At 45.3% G+C, this 20,580-nt stretch overlaps 2 protein-coding genes across 18 annotated transcripts in view; one reads left to right on the forward strand and one right to left on the reverse strand.

Moving 5' to 3' along the window:
* The first annotated feature begins 2,299 nt into the window (after positions 1–2,299).
* On the forward strand, positions 2,300–17,202 carry HDHD2 (haloacid dehalogenase like hydrolase domain containing 2). Of its 15 annotated transcripts, none has more exons than XM_065046876.1 (8): positions 2,331–2,461; positions 4,238–4,378; positions 5,412–5,517; positions 7,379–7,587; positions 10,914–10,998; positions 14,658–14,874; positions 15,009–15,072; positions 16,300–17,202. In XM_065046876.1, exons 3-8 carry the CDS (start codon positions 5,417–5,419, stop codon positions 16,401–16,403), a joined length of 780 nt encoding a protein of 259 aa, XP_064902948.1. In that variant the 5' UTR covers positions 2,331–2,461; positions 4,238–4,378; positions 5,412–5,416; the 3' UTR covers positions 16,404–17,202. The 15 variants fall into 15 exon arrangements, with proteins under 15 accessions (XP_064902956.1, XP_064902948.1, XP_064902953.1 ...); XM_065046881.1 differs by having other exon boundaries at positions 5,416–5,517; XM_065046875.1 differs by lacking the exon at positions 2,331–2,461 and adding an exon at positions 2,492–2,682.
* Positions 17,203–17,989: 787 nt separating this feature from the next.
* KATNAL2 (katanin catalytic subunit A1 like 2) overlaps positions 17,990–20,580 on the reverse strand; it is a 32,386-nt gene continuing 29,795 nt past the window's right edge. For all 3 annotated transcript variants that reach the window (XM_005500414.3, XM_065046872.1, XM_065046871.1), the window contains exons 14-16: positions 20,219–20,381; positions 18,741–18,843; positions 17,990–18,413 (exon numbers count right to left, since the gene is read on the reverse strand). In XM_005500414.3, the coding sequence (XP_005500471.1) occupies positions 18,274–18,413; positions 18,741–18,843; positions 20,219–20,381 (406 nt within the window). In that variant the 3' untranslated portion in view covers positions 17,990–18,273. The remainder of the gene's footprint in view (positions 18,414–18,740; positions 18,844–20,218; positions 20,382–20,580) is intronic.

Raw genomic sequence — 20,580 nt, forward strand, 5'->3', positions numbered from 1 at the left:
AAACTTTTGTAAAAAGAGCAGTGTTTCCATTGCTGATGCATTGGGAGTACCAAACTATTTGAAGCACAGCTAGCATATAATTTCCTTTTGATATATATTGACTGTTAAAACCCTGTTTCTTCCTAAAATAAAAGCCAGTACTGAAGATTACAAGCAGCAACTTTAAAAATGGGTAAAAAGTGTTTTTTCCCCATCCCCCTGTCCTTTCCAAAAGGCTGAACTTTTAATGTGTGGCTTAAAGCACGTGGGGAGATAGTTTTAAAATCAATTAGGCACGTGCGGTAAAAAGGAGCAGTGGTTCTCTGCAGCAGGGATCCTGTATATTTGAGGAAAAACTGGGACGTGTTTTACTTGGCAGATGGAAAATACTGATTCAAAGTGGGGCAAGGGCTGAAGATCAGGTCTCCCAGGTAATGAGCAGGGAAGAGGGCAAAAGGGCAGCCACAAAACAGGCCAAGAAGGGAGAGCAGAGAGAAACCATGAGGGAGTAACTGCGGTGCCGCTGCCTCCTCGTGTGGCTTTGAGCTGTTCTGCAGTGACTAAAAAATGTTGTACCTGCTAAAGAGCTCCACATGCAGCCTGTGCTCCAGCGGTCACTTCAAACTAGGAGGAGCTTTGTCACTTGTACCTGGCACAAAAATGACAATAACCAGGACATTTAACAGATCAGAATACGGACTAAGGCTGTGTGGTGAAAGTGAAGCTTGCGGGAAGGTTCAGAGAGTCTTTAGTACAAATACAGACAAAAAAGAGGGACCAGTTCCGCTGGGTGCTCAGCACAGGACACACATGGACCTGCTGGAGAGGGGCCAGAGGAGCCACAGGAATGATCCGAGGCTGGAACAGCTCTGCTGGGAGGACAGGCTGAGAGAGTTGGGGTGTTCAGCTGGAGAGGAGAAGCTCCGGGGAGACCTTATTGCACCTTTCTGGACCTAAAAGGGGCCTGTGAGAAAGATGGGGACAGACTTCTGAGCAGGGCCTGTTGTGATAGGACAAGGGGTGATGGTTTTAAACTAAAGGAGGGAGATTCAGGGTGGACGTGAGGAAGAAATTGTTGTCCCTGAGGGTGGTGAGAGCCTGTCCTCTACTGTTAAAGGTTTTGTTTTGGAGGGCATGGGGACAGCTGAAGGGAAAAGTTAGGTCTCTTTGAAATCTCACGTTAGGTTGCAATGTTATGAATTTAAAACTCTACTATCTAATATACCTTGGATTTTTTGATGTACCATCACAATATAAAACTGTGAATGTATATAGTATGTAATTAATTGATGTGCCCTCCTTTCTTATGAAATCCTAACTGCAATAGCTTAAAATGCAATTGCATCAACCCATGTTTTCTGGAGGTTGCTTCTCCTGCAGATGAGCATGGAGTGTGCTATTGCCCTCACATCAAGTGGTCTCCACAGGCCGGGGATTGCTGCTGCCGTAGTCTTTACAGTTACCTGTTACCCACAGAGCAGCTGAAGGAAGCCGGTCTTCAAAAGTGTCCACCAACACCTTGCTGAGCGGTGGTGGGAAGTGCACAGGAGCTGATAGAGACCAGAGAATGGTTTGTGCTGAAGGGACGTTCCCAGCTCCCCCAGTGCCCCCCCTGCCATGAGCAGGGACATCTTCACCAGCTCAGGTTGCTCAGAGCCCCGTCCAGCCTGGCCTGGGATGTCTCCAGGGATGGTTCAGCCACCACCTCTCTGCCCAACCTGGGACAGGCTCTCACCACCCTCAGGGCCAACAATTCCTCCCTCATGTCCAGCTGAATCTCCCTCCTTTAGTTTAAAACCATCACCCCTTGTCCTATCACAACAGCTCCTGCTCAAAAGTCTGTCCCCATCTTTCTCACAGGCCCCTTTTAAGTCTGGAAAGACTGCAATTAGGTCTCTCCGGAGCTTCTCTTCTCCAGCTGAACACCCCAGCTCTCTCAGCCTGTCCTCCCAGCAGAGCTGTTCCAGCCTCGGATCATTCCTGTGGCTCCTCTGGCCCCTCTCCAGCAGGTCCATGTGTGTCCTGTGCTGAGCACCAAGCGCTGGACCAGCACTGCAGGGGGGTCTCACCAGAGCGGGGCAGACGGGCAGTCACCTCCCCCCCTCCCACCCTCCCGCGTTCCCGGCGGTTCCCGCGCTGCACACCCGCGTTCCCGGCGGTTCCCGCGCTGCACACCCGCGTTCCCGGCACATCCCGGATTCGAACTCCTAGCAGTTCCCGCCTTCCCCTCTGAGGCGCCGCGCGCCCTTTGCACCTCAGCCCCTCCGCGGGCTGCCCGCCGCGCTGCCTGTCGGCGGCTGCCGGAGCCCAGGCGGCGACAGTGGCCTTTGAGGGCTGAGCGCTGCCGCCCTGCCGCGCCTGGCGGTGGCTGCGGCTGCCGTGCCGGTACGCCGGGTACCGGCGCTCTGAGGGGCAGCCCCGGCTCCGCGAGGGCCCCGCGGCGGGCAGTCCGCAGGGGCGGCGGCGGGGCGGCTGGAGCCAGGTTAGTCTCTGGCGGGGGGGAGGGCTCGCCGCCATGCTGCTCCCCCTTCTCCCCGGAGTGGGCCCGCCCGGCTTCTTCGGGCGCGAACGGGCGGGCGGAACCATACGCTTTAGGGGAAAGGGGAGCCCATCGAGTTCGGAAGCTCCATCGCGGAAGAATGGACCAGCCCATCTGCTCTTCGTAAAGTGGCGGAAAGAGGCGGTACCATCTCCGTGGCTGGGGTAGGGAAGGGAGTTGTAGCCTCATGCGCGCTGTGGTGCGGGGACAGGATGTGGGGCAGGTTGACAGTCGCTGCCCCGGCTCCTCAGGGACAATGGCCGGCCCGGGGAGGCCGTGCGGGCGCCGCCTGGAGCTGTGGAGCGGCCATGGAGCTGCAACCCCGTCCTCTCAGCGCAGCCTCACCTGGGAAGCAGCTCTGTGGAGACCTGGGAGTCCTGTGGGCAGCAGGCTGACCATGAGCCACCAGTGTGCCCTTGTGGCCAAGGAGGCCAATGGTCCCTGGGGTGCATTAGGACAAGTGTGACCAGCAGGTGGAGGGAGGTTGTTCCTCCCCCTCTGCTCTGCCCTGGTGAGGCCACATCTGCAGTTCTGTGTCCAGTTCTGGGCTCCCCAGATTAAGGACAAGGAATCACTGGAGGGACACAAAGATGCTGAGGGGTCTGGAGCATCTTTCTGATGAGGAGACAACCAAGGATAGGACAAGGGGCAACTTGAGAGAGTAGAGGAGCTGAGAGGGATCTTATCAATGTGATAAATATCTGCAGGGTGGGTGTCAAGAGGATGGACCAGACTCTGTTCAGTGGTGCCCAATGACAGGGTGAGGGGCAGCGGGCACAGACTGAAGCACAGGAGGTTCCATCTGAATATGAGGAGAAACTTCTTTCCTTTGAGGTGCCAGAGCCTGGCCCAGGCTGCCCAGAGAGGTTGTGGAGTCTCCTTCTCTGAGACATTCCAACCCGCCTGGACACGATCCTGTGTGATCTGCTCTGGTGACCCTGCTTGAGCAGGTGGGTTGGACTGGATGATCTCCAGAGGTCCCTTCCAACCCCAACCAGCCTGTGATTCTGTCCCTCATGGTCTGACCAGCCTGGGGTATCATACGGCTTCATCCCCTTGCTGTGACTGTAATGCCAGCACAAAGGTGACATTCCCGTGATGCGCTGGGCTGCAGTTGTGAAAACTGAAGTTTTTTAGGACCTTCTTGTTAGACCCTGAGTTTTATACTTAAAATCGTCTGTGCTGGAAACTGGCTCTGCGAATACCTTCCATACTACCCAATTAAATACACTGCGAACTGGAGAACCAACAGATCTAGGGTAAAAGAGGAATCAAATAAAAATTCAATTTTTGCTGAAGCAAGGTATTCTGTCCATGTCCTTAGCTGTGTTATCCATGCAGGCAGGGTGCAGTTGTTCTGCAGTCGTGTCTTTGCCTAGAGAATTTCTATAATAGCACCTTATTCAGTCCTCTTTTTAATCTCTCTCAGCACTCAAAAATTCCCCATGCTGGAGTTGGAAGTGCCTGAGGGAAGAGAGCTTTTTTTGTCATGGAGATAATGTAGAGTCATGCAAATTCCATTCTGTTCAGGCTTTTTTTCTGCATTAAGTATTTTACCCAGAGAAGGTGTCTTAGGAACCTGGTGCCCTCTTCTCAATTGATGACGCTCCCTTAGGAGTTCTGTTATCAGCTCTTTTTCGTGGACTTTTAACCTTGGCCTGTGTAGCAACAAGCATACTATAAAACCAACTTTTGAAAGTTTTGCTTTGCTTATTGCAGGGAAGCAGCAGGAATAATGAAAGCAGAATGTGAAAGTTTTCTACAAGTATGTCTTGTACCTGAGACATCAAGTTCACATGATCATTGATAAAACCGTCTGCAGAGATAAAACTGTCCTGATAGAAAAATAAATTTATTAAGGTGGGTTCTAAGCCTTGTGATGACTAGTCTGTGTGTTTTTTAAAAGCACACACATGTTACGTGTCCTGTTTTTAACCAAAATAGCTCAACATAAAATCGTGATGACTTGCTAGTGATGACAGATTGCAGTTGTTATTGTCGAACAAACAGGAGGAATTGGACATTTGCAAAGAAATAGCTCAGCAAACTTGCTTGTGGGGCAAAATACAGTGCTTGCAGCACACGTAAGGAGAAGGACAAGTTTCTGAGACAACTTTTTAGCCAGGTGACTTGAACATCACCTCACCGTTTTCTTCCCCAGTGTCTTTACCCTTTGAGTGCTGGCTTCTGTTTTGGGCTGAGTCTTGTGTGACACCGAAGTTTGCTCTAGAAAAAATATTTAACTGTTGTCTTCATGAGAGAGTAACCCTTCAGGGTGCTGAATATCCTCGAACGCTGACAATTTGCAGGCTAAATCCACAGGCACTCAACCACCAAATAATTTAGGAGTTAGGGCACCTGGATTGCATTGTGGGCTGGATCACCATAGATCTCGCTTACAAAAATAAAATTAACGCTACCCACTTTTGCAGAGCATTTTGAGCTTTATAGTCAGAGCTCTGTATCGTCGCTTAGTCGTATTTTATTTATTTTTACTTGAACAATGCCATTGGTGTCGGTGGGACTTGACAAAATGTGCTTGCTGAGGCCTTGAGCCGGCAATACCAGACCTAATGATCCTCTTCCCAACAGCCTTGCTTGTTTAGAGACTTTTTTTTGACGCGCACAAATAAAGGCACTTAAAAAACAAATAGCACCTGATTTCCATATATAGAGTCTTTGGGAAAATACCACCCCATCAATTATGTATTTTTTTTAAATGTCGCCTTTTATTTCTCCGTCTAAAGGGGCCCATTTAATACTGCGAGTAATGTTCTGAGTAATACCGGGCTTGGCACAAATGAGGCGCTTAACTGAGTTTCTTATTTTTATTATCCATTGTCTGCTAACCGGTTTGTCGTTGTTTCATTTATTTGCCTTTTCCCCGGGGAAGGAAGGATGGCAGCTCGGCGCGCACTGAAAGCCGTGCTGGTGGATCTCAGCGGCACGCTCCACGTTGAAGACTCGGCTGTGCCGGGCGCGCAGGAGGCTCTCAAAAGGCAAGCGACTTTTTTCTATTCCCTCCGATATCTTATGTCAGTGCCATTTGCACAAAGACACTTGTTTAAGTAAACGGGCCCAAAGCTTCTGCCTTTTTATACTGTCATGGATAAGCGAATATGCAGCCAAATTCTGCTTTTATTTACACCTGTGTTATTACCATGAGAAATCAGCAAAGATAGCAAAAAGTTGCCGTGTATCACCTGAACCCCCTGCAGCTTTACAGAGTTGCTCTCTAGGTCTTTTCTAAGCCTTTTCTAGGTAGAAAAAGACAATATTCAGAGTGTTTCAGAGAGAACAGCCTGGGCCAGTGAGCAAGGTGTCCTCTGCAGAGTTCTCGTTTCATTTGTTCTTTCTGCCAAGGCTTTGCTGTATTATTTTTAAATATTCTTTCTGCTAGGTAAATGGTCTTGGTCGTTTTTTAATTTTGAGAAACATTTGATAATACAGTCTGTCTTTTGTAGGAATTTCAACACGTTAATAAAGAGGACAATTAAGTACCTCATTCTCTTCTCATGAAAAGGTGCCTAAATAAACTGAGACGCAGTAAAATGACTTAATCTGTCCGAGTCAGTGGCAAAATGGGATATGCAACCCCAGCGGTCTTTGTACTGTGGTCTTGACACTGTTTTTGTGGAGGAGACGTGTTGCAATGGATGAGGAAAACCCCAAAATGATGTGTGCCATCATGACGAGGGAGAGAGCACACCTTAATGTGCTGGGACAGTAAGAATTAATCAAGGTTGAGGTTGAATTAAGGATGAGATGCTTTTACTGGAGTTGTATTGCTCAGTTTTTTATAAAGCTGGGCTGTAGCTCAGAGGAAAATTCACAGCAGGAATAGAAAACTCTGCATTTGTTTTCACAAATAATTCCACGGAAATAATAATATCTTAAAGATGTACAATTGCAAGAGGGTTTGATGCTGCAGGGAGAACTCATGCCAGTTGAGAGTTGGCGTTCTTAAAAATCCATGTTTTTGCTTAGATGTTTGAAGAAAAAAAGGATTTTCTCAATGCTCTTTTCTCCTGGTCCATGTCGTTGTTCTTACTAAAGAGATGCCGAACTGATTGGCTGCAGCTTAGGGAAGAAATGGATAGATTCTCAATATTTCTCAATAGTGAGGTCCATAGGAAAAAAAATAATTATTTTATTAGCAAACCGGGGACTTTGTAATAGTTTATACTTGTGAAGGGTCAATATATGTGACAAATGAGAAAAAGGTGGCATGTGCGAGCAAGTCTCCAGTGTTGACCAACTTTATCCTGACGTTCTCCATGCAGCAGTGATGCTGGTGTTTGTCACTATAGCAACAAAACCAAAGTGATGGTGGGGGAATAATTAAAAGGAGCGCCGTTGAAATTGTTGCTTAAAATTATTTGATTGTTTGGTAGCTTGTACTGTCAGTGTAGGGCAATAATGTGTTTTTGTGTGATGTCGGTGTTCCTCAGTAAAGGGAGAAGTGGCTGCAGAAGCTGACGAAAGAAATCATCATGCAGGTAATGTGGGCTTCTGGAGAATCCTGCATCTCCAGATGCGCCACAGCTGCTGCGAAATTCACCCAGAATGCGGAATTCAATATAATAATTTAACAACAAGGTTCTTTTGTTTGTCTATTTTTATTCAGGCTGCTGTTGATCCAGTACATGGGGCTGGTTTCTTTATTATCCAGTTTGAATTAAAAGGCTTTTCCAACTAGTTGGTGTTGCTACTGTGATGGTAGAGATTGGAATCCCCAGGCTTTTCCTGGTCAAAGCAAAGCAGGGGAAGCTTGGTCTTGTCCTTTTTCAGTCTCCAAGGGACGTACAGGTGTGAAAATAGCGTTCTGTGGCCAGTTTCCTTTTGCTCTTTGTCCATCAGGCTGCGCAGCGCTCCGGTCACCATTCGGTTTGTGACGAACACAACGAAGGAGTGCAAGAGGGACCTGCTGGAAAGGCTGAGGAAACTGGGGTTTGACATCACAGAAAATGAGATCTTCACCTCTCTGACGGCAGCCAGAAATCTGCTGGAGCAAAAGCAGGTGCGGCCTCTCCTCTTGGTGGACGATAAAGCTCTGCCTGATTTCACAGGTGAGGCGGCTGTTGCATTAAGATGATTAATTTAACAGAAGTTAAACCCCGTGCAAGGCAGCTGGGTTGAACTGTTGAGTGACGCAAATAACTTCACGTCAGCACTATAAGTCTAAATGTGCTCAACGGCTGGCCTGGTGCGCAGATTCACTAATAGTACACTAATGTTGAATTTGCACAATGAGATTCACAAATATTGCAGGCCAGTTGTGATCTGTGCTCTGCACAGACTCACAAATAGTATAATATGTACTGTAGGTCTGGGAATGTTCAACGAGGAATTCTCACAGCTAGATCCACAAATAAGGAGGTTTATTAAAGCAACCAGCGCAAGTTCTTTTAGATGCCATTGATAAACACACTGCCTGCAAAACAACACTTTAGTTGCAAAAATGCACTTTAGTTGAAATAAGATGTTAGTTGGAAGAAATAAATATCAGATATATATAAATTCTAAGATGAGTATATAGTGCTATTAATGTGATTACAAATACAAGCTTGAAGTCTAAACTTGGGATAACGAGGTGCACAAATCTTACCCAAGAAGACAGGCTCAGCCTACTCACTGGTCCTAAAAGTCCCGTTATACTGTTCCCTTGGCTTCTCAGTGATGGTGTCTTCCCCCCACTCTTTCTCGGTTGTTAGGGTATTTTATACTATTTTCTACGTTTAGGTGGAGCTTGAGAGGCTCTAGCCATACAAACCTTTGTTATGGGCTGGTTTAGAAGTCCTCGTTTCAATTTTTAAGGTAAAAACCTCACTATGCATGCGTGAAGGTAGGCTGGAGGTGGGTATCCTTTGCGATGGAGGTGTGTTTTGCTGTTATAATGAGCAAAGTTCATCTGTTGTACAAATTCCTGGCTCAGTAACTAGCATTTTGGACAGAAATGAACGCTTATCCTTTTTAATTGACAGCAGCTATACGTTCTCTTCAAAACTGGCAGCACCTCTACCATCTGGTTCTTGTACCTGCGCCTTGTTAAGAGGGCCCAGCAATGATATTTCCATATTACTCTCCCCCCTGTATCTTTTAATTGATACTACACGGGGCTGTAAGTGAACATTAAACAGTCTGAAGTCATCGCTTCTTGAGGATTAGTGGAAACAGCAGCCAAAGCCTTCAAATAGTCAGGAATTTGAGTAAAACTCAATACTTTGTATTAATTTCTAGTATAAAAAAAAGAGATGCTTATCACCAGATCACTGGAGATTTATTGTACCTACCAGTGCTGATTTGTTTTATAGCTATGAATCAGGTTTCCCTCAGCTATTGTACAGAGGTTTTGCTCATATAGAGATGAAAAGCCAACGTGGAGGTACACGCAGGAAGTTATTTCTCTCTTAATAGTTTATTATTAAATGTAAAATCTCCAGGTAGTTATTGTTACTTATGTTATATTGAGCATTTAGGTCTCACTCCACGTGTTAATAATTACATTATTAACACTTTGATACCTTTATTGGTGACAGAAGGTTCATCGCCCCGTCTTCTCTAGATTGTCATCTCTAAAGACCTGGTTGAAACTTGCTTTACTTTTGGATGTTCCCATTTCTCTCCCTCAACAATAAAGGAAGTAGAAAATGTTATATCCTAACTTGGACACTTCTGGCAGATGCTTGAAACTGAGACAGTTAGTCTTGACTTAACCACATCACTGTTTTAAGAGTAGTGAAGATACCCACATTTTTAACATACTCAGAGTTTAAAATTGTGTATTGTGTGTTCAGGCTTTAGATAAAAATTAAGGCAGAAAAACTGTGTATGGCTTAAAACCGTTCCCTAACGCTTGCCTATGAACTAAAATCCTTATGGCTGTACAATTTAAGTAGGTTCTAAGACATTCTAGACATGTCCTGTTAAATTTTAGTGCCGTAATCTAGTCGGTAATCTTCAGAAAGATAAGTGTTCAGGAGAAAAGCCTCCGTGGGCTCTGAGAGCAACGAAACCTGATAATCTGTTCCACCTAACATCGTATCCAGGGAAGCACGCCCCCAGCAATATTCTGTGTTTGTGCTGTCAGACAGGCTTTCTTGGGTCGGAAACAGCAGAGGCAGCAGCTATTTCACCAAAGGTGGTTAAATCAGTTTAATCTCTGTGTATTTGGGATATTTCCATTGGTTTTACAGCAGTTATTGCTAATTTGGTAAAAGACGTCAAAGACAGAGGTGTCAGCAGAGCACATTAGTGTCACTATCCATGTTGCTTGGATCTGGGATGGATTGCTTTGTTTCTTTTTGCTGCAAGCTGTTTGTCTGCTGCTCTTGAAACACTGAGGTACGATGGATGAAGTTTTAAATTCCTGTTAGTGGCTGCTATTGAGCTATTCTTGGCTAATCTCTCTATAGAGTTGGTCACAGATGGATGAACGTAATCTATTTTTTGTCGAAGGACCCAGATGCTATTAGGTGGTGTCACAAATCCACGTTGGTGTCTCTTGAGTGTACGTTTTGCTGTCTGAAGGACATACAGCAAGAGACATCAGACACTCTCTGTAAAGCCAGGAGCTCTAGCTATCCCAATAAAGGTGCAGAGGATGTGCTGTGTGAATGCGGAACAAAAACCCCAGCAAGTGCACGTGAAGCTGACGCTTAACCTGCCCTCAATAAAACTTCCCGCTATTCCTGTTTCTCCTGTAGATGCTTCTCTGCTTCCATTGCTGGTTCTGTTTAGAGGTGGCACCACCATGTAAAATCAGTCGTGCTCCTCCAGAGAAGTGCAGGACAAAAGAGGCTCAAGCTCTTCTCAAGGGGACTAATCCACCTTAAAAGAAAGACCTTCCAGACGAGACAAAACTTATTTAGTGTAACACCTTGTAGGTCGTGCTGCAGTACATCATAACTAGACTGATATATAGAACAAGTCAGGCTTTATACCCTAAGTGGAGTTTTCTGTGACTAGAGGGAATAGAAAAACTGGATGGAATTCACTAATCTTCCTGCTCTACTGTCTTACAAAGCAGATGAATGTATGTAGAAAGAAATTCTCGGATAACAAAAAGTTTAAAAAATGTTTTATATGGTCTGCTGCATTTCAGTGTAAGCAAGGAGAGAGTCACTGTTGAACAGTCACTGTTAAGACAACCCAGCTGCAGAGTTGTGTTCATCACAAAGGACAGCAGAGTCTGGATAGATCAACACCTTTTCCACAGACCTAAAGACCTTTTAAGACCTTAGGTCTAAAGATGTAAAATGAGTCTATGTGATCTACCTTTGTTGTAAAATGCTATTTTTTCTTTGTTTTAAAGTCATTCATTGCACTTGTTGAGTGTCTGTTGCTAAGTATGAATAAAATTCTCTTTGTTCAAAGTCGTGTTTTGATTTTCCAGGGATAGCCACTGATGACCCCAACGCAGTGGTGGTAGGACTGGCTCCTGGGCACTTCCACTACGAGATGATGAACAAAGCATTTCAGTAAGTCAGATCCTCATGGCTGGGTCTGTTTTCTGTGGGGCTCCCTGGATTTTGGGTTTTAACCACGAACTTCAAGCAGTCTGGCCCTGGTTTTCATAGCTCGCATCTATAAATAAACTGTAGAAGTGGAGCTGTGGGTGTCATTGAGGTGAAAAAGTTAGCAGTGCTTCAAGAAATACACAAAAACAAGGATGTTGGGATGTTTTCAAGAGACAGCTTCTATGTTCATACCATAGCTATCAGATATAAAGTATTGTAGGGAAGGAAATGTAGTATTTAGGACAGATTATTCCTTATCTACCTCATGCAGGATGTCTGGCATTATCTTCTGAAGCATCTTGTATTTGGGAGTGGCCAGCACAATACGCTGGGCTTGGTGAACTGTGGATCAAATCTGGTCCATCTTATTTCTAAAGCTATTTGTTTTTTTTGTTGATTAAAGGGTAAAACATAAAATTTGTTTGTGACTGTCCACGACCCAGGCTGCAATAGTGTGTGAGAGCAGCCCTGTGGTGGGGAATGCGAGATGGGACATGAGCCGGCAGTGTGCACTTGGAGCCCAGAAACCAATTGTGTCTTGGGCTGCATCACCAGGAGCGTGGGCAGCAGGTCAGGGAGGTGACTCTGCCCCTCTGCCCCGCTCTGGTGAGACCCCCCTGCAGTGCTGGTCCAGCTCTGGGTGCTCAGCACAGGACACACATGGACCTGCTGGAGAGGGGCCAGAGGAGCCACAGGAATGATCCGAGGCTGGAACAGCTCTGCTGGGAGGACAGGCTGAGAGAGTTGGGGTGTTCAGCTGGAGGAGAGAAGCTCCGGGGAGAACTTACTGCACCTTTCCGGACCATTCCGGAATTATTCCATAGATGACGTTCTTAGGGACATAGTTTAGAGGTGGACTTGGCAGTGTTGGGTTAACAGTTGGACCTGATTATTTTAAAGGTCTCTTACAACCAAAATGATTCTATCACATTTTGGATAAAAAACAGTTGGGATCTGAGCTGATTTCCTGCCAGAACAAAAAAGAAAGATGGGGACAGATTTTTGAGCAGGGCCTGTTGCAACAGGACAAGGGGTGATGGTTTTAAACTAAAGGAGGGAGATTCAGGCTGGACATGAGAAAGGAATTGTTGGCCCTGAGGGTGGTGAGAGCCTGTCCCAGGTTGGCCAGAGAGGTGGTAGATGAACCATCCCTGGAGACATCCCAGGCCAGGCTGGACGGGGCTCTGAGCAACCTGAGCTGGTGAAGATGTCCCTGCTCATGGCAGGGGGGGCACTGGGGGAACTCTGAAGCTCCCTTCCAACCCAAACTATTCCATGATTCTATGAGGTGCATTACCATGCGTCCTTTTTTTCTAGTTTCAGATCTTTACAACCACTAAATACATAGAGGGAGTATCAGTTACTGCTCACCAGTATCTTACAGAGGCTCCTTGGTGCAGGAAGCCGATGCTGTCCTTATCTGCATGACAATTCCTCATCATAAGAACATGTATTGAACCAAACTGATTCTCTGGCAGTCTCATTAGTGCATGTTGCCAGTGGCATCGATTTTAGAGTTTTACAGTCATGAGCGGATTCTAATTTCACAACTTAACCCATCATGTATTCCAGTGCTTACATCACTGGGTGGGCTCTGTCTGATCTTTAGTGTCCCACTGACTTGTTCTGGGTTTATCCCCCAGTCCTTTATTGAGGGTAAACTGTTCAGCTGGTGTCAGCTTTATTTGGTCTAATGGTAATACTGGCTACTGGCCACATACTCTTCTCGAGCCTTATGCCATGTCCTCATCACCTGTCCTTTAAGTCACTTGCGGTTTGTGTCGCTCATAGCAAAACTTCTAAGGCGAATCTGATTAAATGCAGATATCTACAGTGCCAGTGCCTGTATCTGAGCCGGTGACCTGGCCTCCTGAGGGAGAGAGGACGTGTTTGTAAGGCATCATTCATTTTTCCAGACTGTGTTCAGTGGTGCCCAATGACAGGCTGAGGGGCAACGGGCACAGACTGAAGCACAGGAGGTTCCATCTGAATATGAGGAGAAACTTCTTTCCTTTGAGGTGGCAGAGCCTGGCCCAGGCTGCCCAGAGAGGTTGTGGAGTCTCCTTCTCTGAGACATTCAAACCCACCTGGACACGATCCTGTGTGATCTGCTCTGGTGACCCTGCTTGAGCAGGTGGGTTGGACTGGATGATCTACAGAGGTCCCTTCAACCCCAACCAGCCTGTGATGCTGTGATTCCCCAGTGGTGCTTAAAGTAGGGCAGCTGAACTGTGCTCTAGAAGAGCTTTTTCCTCTCCATTGACTGTGAAGACTAATTACCTGGTAGGCAACTACTTGGTTGATATCCAACATGAGGTTAGGTAAATCCAGCTCAATATTAGTCCCCAAATGACATACGCAGGGTAAGGCCATTCTCTAGGCACCTTTTACAATGACTGAGACTAAATCTCTCTTCTTCATACATGGGATTTTGATGCCACGTTTAAAATAATTCTCTCGAGTGAGATGTTTCTTGCAAACTGCTGCACACGAGTGGTTGTGGCGCCGCTGTCAAATTAAGTTTTTCTGTATCCTGGAGGCATCCTCCCATCGTGAACATATCTGGCTGCTCACAGACACAGATGCCAGCTCTCTTCTTGAGCTTGCTTTGGAATGCATTGATTCAACAGAAGTGCTTTTTGATAATTCAGTGAAATATTATCATTTCTGTATTGCTCAGAGTGCCCAGGCTGCTCCACAGGCATGTGAAAAGGAGCAGACATCCTCCAAGGAGCACAAAATTCACCTCAGGCAGCCTCTTTGAACGGAGCTGCAGCAGAAAACCACTGAAGAGTCAAAGCAAGATTGGTTTTTTGTTTGTTTCTTTTAGTTTTTAGTAAATTTTATTTCCTTAAGGGCATTTTTTTTTCTTAAAAAAATTCATAAATCAGGTGTGGTTAAGAGGAAAATAATCTGCTGACTTTTTGCTTTGAACTCTATTCCACTTGTAATCTCTGGTTCCCAGCAGCAAGGAGCCCAAATCCAGCTTTGTTTCCACGAGGCTCAGCGCTGTCAACTGAAGAATTTGGTGGGAACGTACCTAATATCTTTATGCTTTTTTGTGTAGCTTACTGTAATTTCTTCAATGTTAAAATACAAATTTAAGGTAAAATGACTCACCTTCTCCCTGGGATTCATGTGAACACCCATCTCTGCCAGAAACACACAGTTGTTGATACCAACAGGCCCAAAAGCTGCAGATTTCCTGACAGAAGCCGCTGTGTTTTCAGTCCAGGCCAGGCCATCAAACTGCTACCTACAGCCACTGCCTGTGGTTCATTTAATTGATTTTAAAATATTTGCGTGGGGAAATCAGATGGGTGAAAATTGAGGCTGCTTAGTGAGATCAAATTGCATGAGAGGTATGGACAGGATTTAAAAATAGTTACCTGTTAAAATACTGAAGAGAATAAATTCTTTATTTGGGGGATTTGTTTTATTAGCTGTTTCTGGGGAAAAGGAAGGAGCTTTATGTAAGTCACCAAATGCTAGCTCTCTTTATGATTTAGAGCTTCATAAAAGTCAGTGGGAGTTTTGTCATCACCTTAAATGAAAGCAGGTTGATGCCTTCAGCTGTGAATAGCGCTTGTTTAATACAATTTTTGTGCTTTCTTCTTTAGATTAATTTTGGATGGGGCTCCTCTTATAGCTATACATAAAGCCAGATATTTCAAGAAAAAAGATGGCTTGGCTCTGGGACCTGGACCTTTTGTCACTGGGCTGGAATACGCGACGGACACCAAAGCAATGGTGGTGGGGAAGCCGGAGAAAACCTTTTTCCTGGAAGCTTTGCGGGGGACTGGCTGTGCTCCAGAGGACGCCGTCATGATCGGTGATGTACGTGGCGGCTCCTTGTAGCTGCTTTTATGTGGCTGGTTAGTGATGTGCGAAGCAGAGAGTGTCACAAAAAAACCAAACTTGTTAACAAATAATGTCTATGAGCACTAATGAGCTGATCTGTTCTGTCCCAGGACTGCAGGGATGATGTTGGTGGCGCGCAGAACGCAGGCATGCGTGGGATCTTGGTCAGGACCGGTGAGTGCTCGATGGATCGGTTGTTCCAGGAGACAGTGGCACAGTCAGTGGCAAGAGGAAACGGCCTCAAGTTGCACCAGGGGAGGTTGAGGTTGGATCTGGGGAACAATTTCTTCCCCAAAGGGCTGTGGGGCATTGGAACAGGCTGCCCAGGGCAGTGCTGGAGTCACCATCCCTGGAGGGGTTGAAAATACACACAGATGAGGTTCTCAGGGACATGGGGTAGTGATAGTGTTCGGTTAATGGTTGGACTTGACGATCTTGAGGGTCTCTTCCAACCAAAACAATTCTGTGATTCTATGATTCTACCTTGCCCAAGGCAAAGGTGCGTTCCAAGCCCTGGTGCCTTGTAGAGGTTCGACATTCCTGTTGCCTGTTACACCACGGGGTTGCTCAACACCCTGTGTCCATCACCCTGTTTATTTTGGGGTGAATTTGGCAGATATATTTCCTCAGCTGTAGCGTGGCAGGCTGGCAAGCTTAATGAAAGTCAGGATAGGTTGTTATATTTAAAGTTTCAACAATGGGGCTAGAGCACACACCTCAAACTGAGAATAGGATGTAAATAACATAATAAAGTAATAGATGATCTTGTAGGTGTGAATTTTTTGCTTGAATGACTCAAAGATCCTGAGCACCGATCAAAGAACAGAGAGAACTGTTACTGTGACATTTTAGATTGCCAAAATCAGTCATCACGATGTAACCTCTGATCATTCAGGAACTCTGCTGACATTCCCTACTAATTACACTGGTAATTATAAAAGTCATTTTGCTTCAGAGAGAAGCGGAACCATAAAGGACTGACAAGTATTACCAACGTTATTGATGGTGCCAGGGACTGCTCGTGCCACGGTTTGTTATGTTGAAAGCAAGTCATCGTGCTCTTCCTCATAAAAGCCAGAAGGGAAGATGATAACATTATTTTTTCAAAAACCTGCAAGGCAAATATCTGAATAGTCACTGAAAGAGTAGTACCAGTAGAGTACAGAGAAACCAGTGTATAAATAACACTTAATGTTGACCCGGAGCTGCCCCTGAGGAATCTTCTGTAAGGCTCGGTGTTTGTTTAGGGAAGAATTTTGAGATGTTTGTTGCAGGAGAACCTCAGATGGATGTTCCTCCTGTGTCTGGTTGTTACCCATCTCAGGAGGCTGCAATTTTTGTGGAAAAAGAAGGGTACTAAGTGGAGCTGAATAAATCTACTTCTTTGTTAATCTCTTACAGGTAAATATCGACCGGCAGATGAAGGCAAAATCAATCCGGCTCCTTACTTAACCTGTGAGAACTTCCCAGAGGCAGTGGAACATATCCTAGAGCATCTGCTTTGAGAAAGGGAATAGTCAGTTTGAAGAAACATCCATTTTGCTTAATTTCCATTACCGTTGCTTCAAAAATTAACATCACAGTAGCAATGCATGTCTTACATTGGAAACCTGGACGTGGGCTCCTTCCGCTCAAGCCGTGACAGGACAGAGGAGAATTCCGTTTGTTTTCAAGAAATAACTGATGAAAAGCCCTGTCTGGAAAGTGTCAATTTCTTCTGCTGAATAAGCAAAACTGAAAAAAATATCACACTGGAAATAAATAAATAAACCTCAAAGAGTAACATAGTCAGCCTGTAGTGATTTCACCAAGCATGTGTCTGCTCTAATTCAGAGATTACGCACATTTAGAAGTGACTTTTAAATTAAAATATCACCTCTGTTTAATAATAACTACTGTTGATGTCTTTCCTCTCATTAGAACAGATCCTGGGTTTTGTTTTTCAAATTTCACATAAAATTAAAACTGTCAGCATTATACAGATGTTTTAATTAGATGCTGTTATTAAAAAGAATGGTACAGAAACGAAAATCTGGTATTAAATGCTTTAGAGACTGTGAATTTTTGAAATTAGACCTCAGCAGAGTCCTATTAATGCTACAGTTGCAAAATTTCACTATTGGTGGGTTGTTTTGTTTCTTTTTAATGTTAAGGGAAAAATCCTTGACAAGCCATGGGGACAGATTCCGTTTTTCACACAGTTGGTTAATAGAGCTGTAAAATGAAATTTAATTCTGTAGTACACCGTGCTTTTCCTGTGCGCTAAATCCGCCCAAAATAAACCAAGTTTGTAATGATGGTAAATAGCTTTTCTGGTCCATTTGCAAAGTGTAATAATCAAAGTCCTTTACAGTTGTTTTACAGGGCTCCTGAGTGTTAAATTATTAGTTTGTAATTATACATTACTGGAGTATTAACCTTATTGAAAATATAGTTTTGTGTTAATGAGCCGTGCTCGTTCTTGTTAAGAAGAATCATCGTGGTGAAGGAATGGGAAGATCTGTCTGCAGCCTCACGTGGTGGGTGGTCACCTAAAGTCAGACTTAATCTCCCTCCGAGACAGAAAGTGTGGACAGAGTAGACTCAGCAACAGAAACACAAGAAACTACAAACCCCCCAGGGACAAAAAGGTGGTTTTAGATACTATTCGTGTGCCCTCGTGAATTGTAACCTACGGTTTTGAATAAATTCACGCGTGTGGTGTTGACGTCAACAATTCTGAACCTGCGTTGGCTTCTGCTTTGGCCCATAGTCAGAGTCAGCTTCAGGAGGCAAGAGATCTGTAATATAAGCTGATTTGCTACAAACTCGCCAAGTCCCTCTAATTCTTTGCCTTTTCCACTTTGGAGATACCCCAAACTGACTGGAAAGCAAAACATTTGGTACATCAAGGCTTGGATCGCAGCTGAAAATGATGACAGACTTAACCGAGTTTAGAAAGCACTGCTAAGCTCCTGAATTTCACTGAAAGCAGCCAGATTTCATTAAAGAAAGGCAGAATGACACTAATTATCTAACCATTCTTAAGTTTTCTGCTCCAGTTCTATGCCAGATCTGTAAACAACCATCATAAAAAACAACTGACAAGCAATTGATCTTTCAAGTCTTTATACATAAAATTAAGGCTGGAGTTTTCATTACCTGGCAACCGCCGTTACATTATTTCTACGAAGAATGTTTTTTTAAAATGGCAAATAAAAAATAAAGCACCTCTCCCCATCTGCCTTTTGAAAGATTTCCCCTTGATGTTTTCTTGCCTGGAAACAACGGCGCTTCCTTCCCCATCACCGTTTGATGCTTTGGAGATGAGGTGATGCCATTCTGGGTAGCGAAAGTCTTGGAAGTTTTCAATCTTTCTCCTTTTCCCCCTTCTTTTCAAACTGACTCGAATTCTCTCTGCCAAGCCGCGTACTTCTGGCTGAGGTTCTTTGCTGACGGCTTGGTGTGGGCGATCACATCCAGGAAATCTGCTGTTGTGATCGTGTCTAATTGGATCACGGGTAAGTTACTGTTACCTAAAGAGAAGAGAATTTATCAAATACTGTTATTATTTCCAAAAGGAATTCATGTCCCTGCCTAATGCAGCACTTAACATATGAAAACAACAGAATAAACCTAGTGAGATCGAGAAAAAGTTCTATTTGAGCACAGATACTGACAGCATTAAAAAAAACCCACAAAACCCTATTGTCAGAAACATTCACTTAAGTAAATGTTGTAGAAATGCAGCTTCAAACTTTTCTAAGCAGAGAACAGAGCTCCACCTGCTGGGGTTAACGTTACGATTTCTAGAGTGACCGCAGCACATCGGCATTTCCCAGATGGGATTTTCTGATCGGTACCTGGCCGATGATTTTCGAGAGCATCGAAAACTTTCCTCACTGGTCTCATGGCCGCTTCCTTGCACACGAGTTTTATGTCTGAGCCGGAGTACCCATCCGTTTCCTGCAACCGGATCAGAATGAGACCACAGGCTTAGAAATCGGGCGTTTAGAAGCAAATATATTTATATATAATATTTGTAAAGTCTATTCCTGACCGAAATAGATGTGTATACATAAACACATATATAATTTTATGTGTACCCTCCACTCAACGTTATGTTGCCTGTTCTTGTAAATGCCCACAGGACTTTGTAGCAGCAAAGGAAATACTGGGTGTTTTCTTTCTATAGGGCAATTTTCTGTAGGTCAAATAAAACCTGCCTTTTTTTGCCTCTGTTCCCAGCTTTTCTGTGAGCAAAATAACTATGTTTTCTTATTAACATTTATGAAACGAAAACTGAGCAGAATTGTCTCTGTGGACAGACATAAAAAGGGACAACTGGGTAAGCTGTAAGAGATTTTTGAAGAATTTAGGATGTGACAAAGGGCTAAATGAAGAAAACCTGGTATCTAATGCATCTCTTCGTTCCTTTCTCTCGCAGCGGTGGGGCTGTGACAAACCTTCCCTTCACAATTAACTGTTCATTACCCTGATGAATTGGAAGTGCTCCCAGCTTGGTGAGAAGAGGGACAAAATAGAATGTTGCTGGAAGTCTCCCTGTATTTAAGGCTGAAAAGCTGGCCCAGCAGAGAGGAGCAGGAGACACCATTTTTAAGCAGAACTGTGTGATATCCATGGACAGGCATGTGCCTGGGAAACGCTCGGCTCCATGTCTCCCTTTGGCTGGAGGTTCCAGCTGAGCCAAGGTCCTTCCCCCAGCTGCTATTGGTGATGTACAATCATTTTGGTTGGAAAAGACCCTCAAGATCATCAAGTCCAACCGTTAACCCAACACTGGCACTGCCCCATGTCCCTGAGAACCTCATCTCTGGTCTGTTCAACCCCTCCAGGGATGGTGACTCCAGCACTGCCCTGGGCAGCCTGTTCCAATGCCCCACAGCCCTTTGGGGAAGAAATTGTTCCCAAGATCCAACCTCAACCTCCCCTGGCGCAACTTGAGGCCGTTTCTTTGTGTCCCTGTGTCCCCTCAGCTCCTGTTCTCCAGCTGAACCCCCCAGGTCCCTCAGCCGCTCCCATCACACTTGTGCTCCAGCCCCTTCCCCAGCTCCATTCCCTTCTCTCCACTCGCTCCAGCACCTCAAGGCCTTTCTTGGTGTGAGGGGCCCAAAACTGCTCCCAGGATTTGGGGTTTGGCCTCCCCAGGTCCCAGCACAGGGACGGTCACTGCCCTGGGCCTGCTGGCCACACCAGTGCTGGTACCAGCCAGGTTGCTGGTGGCCTCTTGGCCACCTGGTTGTCACTCTTCCATATAGTTCCCACCCAGAAACACCTCGAGCAGTGAGTGGGCATCGTCCCCACTGCCGTGCTGTCCCACCTGGCCCAGCAAGCTGTAGTCCAGGTCCGTTCTCAGCTCCACTCCTCCGCTGTTGCTCACAGGGGGCAGCCAGTGCTGGATCATCACCCGTCGTGCCTCTTTACTTGGGAGATCAACCAAAATCCTCTTCTCCAGCCTCCGCAGCATGGCAGAATCTAACTCCCTGCAAGCAAAGGAGGAGAGGAATCATCTCAGCATGTCTCTTTGAGACACGGTGTTGATAGCAAGCGCCTCAATGCGGGGACTGATATTTTTCAATCCCACGTGTGATTGTCTCAACCTAGTTTTGAAAAAAGAAAAATGGATTAATTATCCAGTGTATTCCTGTTCAGCATGTTAGTGATACATTGGCTTGTGACAAT

Source organism: Columba livia, chromosome Z (assembly GCF_036013475.1).
Source record: "Columba livia isolate bColLiv1 breed racing homer chromosome Z, bColLiv1.pat.W.v2, whole genome shotgun sequence".
Lineage (NCBI taxonomy): Eukaryota > Metazoa > Chordata > Aves > Columbiformes > Columbidae > Columba > Columba livia.

Excerpts from the sequence above, each read along its gene's own strand:
- HDHD2 (XM_005500417.3), top strand. The coding sequence starts at position 2,495 with ATGCTGCTCCCCCTTCTCCCCGGAGTGGGCCCGCCCGGCTTCTTCGGG. Across the intron at positions 10,999-14,657 it reads ATGATGAACAAAGCATTTCA|ATTAATTTTGGATGGGGCTC; the intron begins GTAAGTCAGATC and ends TTTCTTCTTTAG. Across the intron at positions 15,073-16,299 it reads TGGGATCTTGGTCAGGACCG|GTAAATATCGACCGGCAGAT; the intron begins GTGAGTGCTCGA and ends AATCTCTTACAG.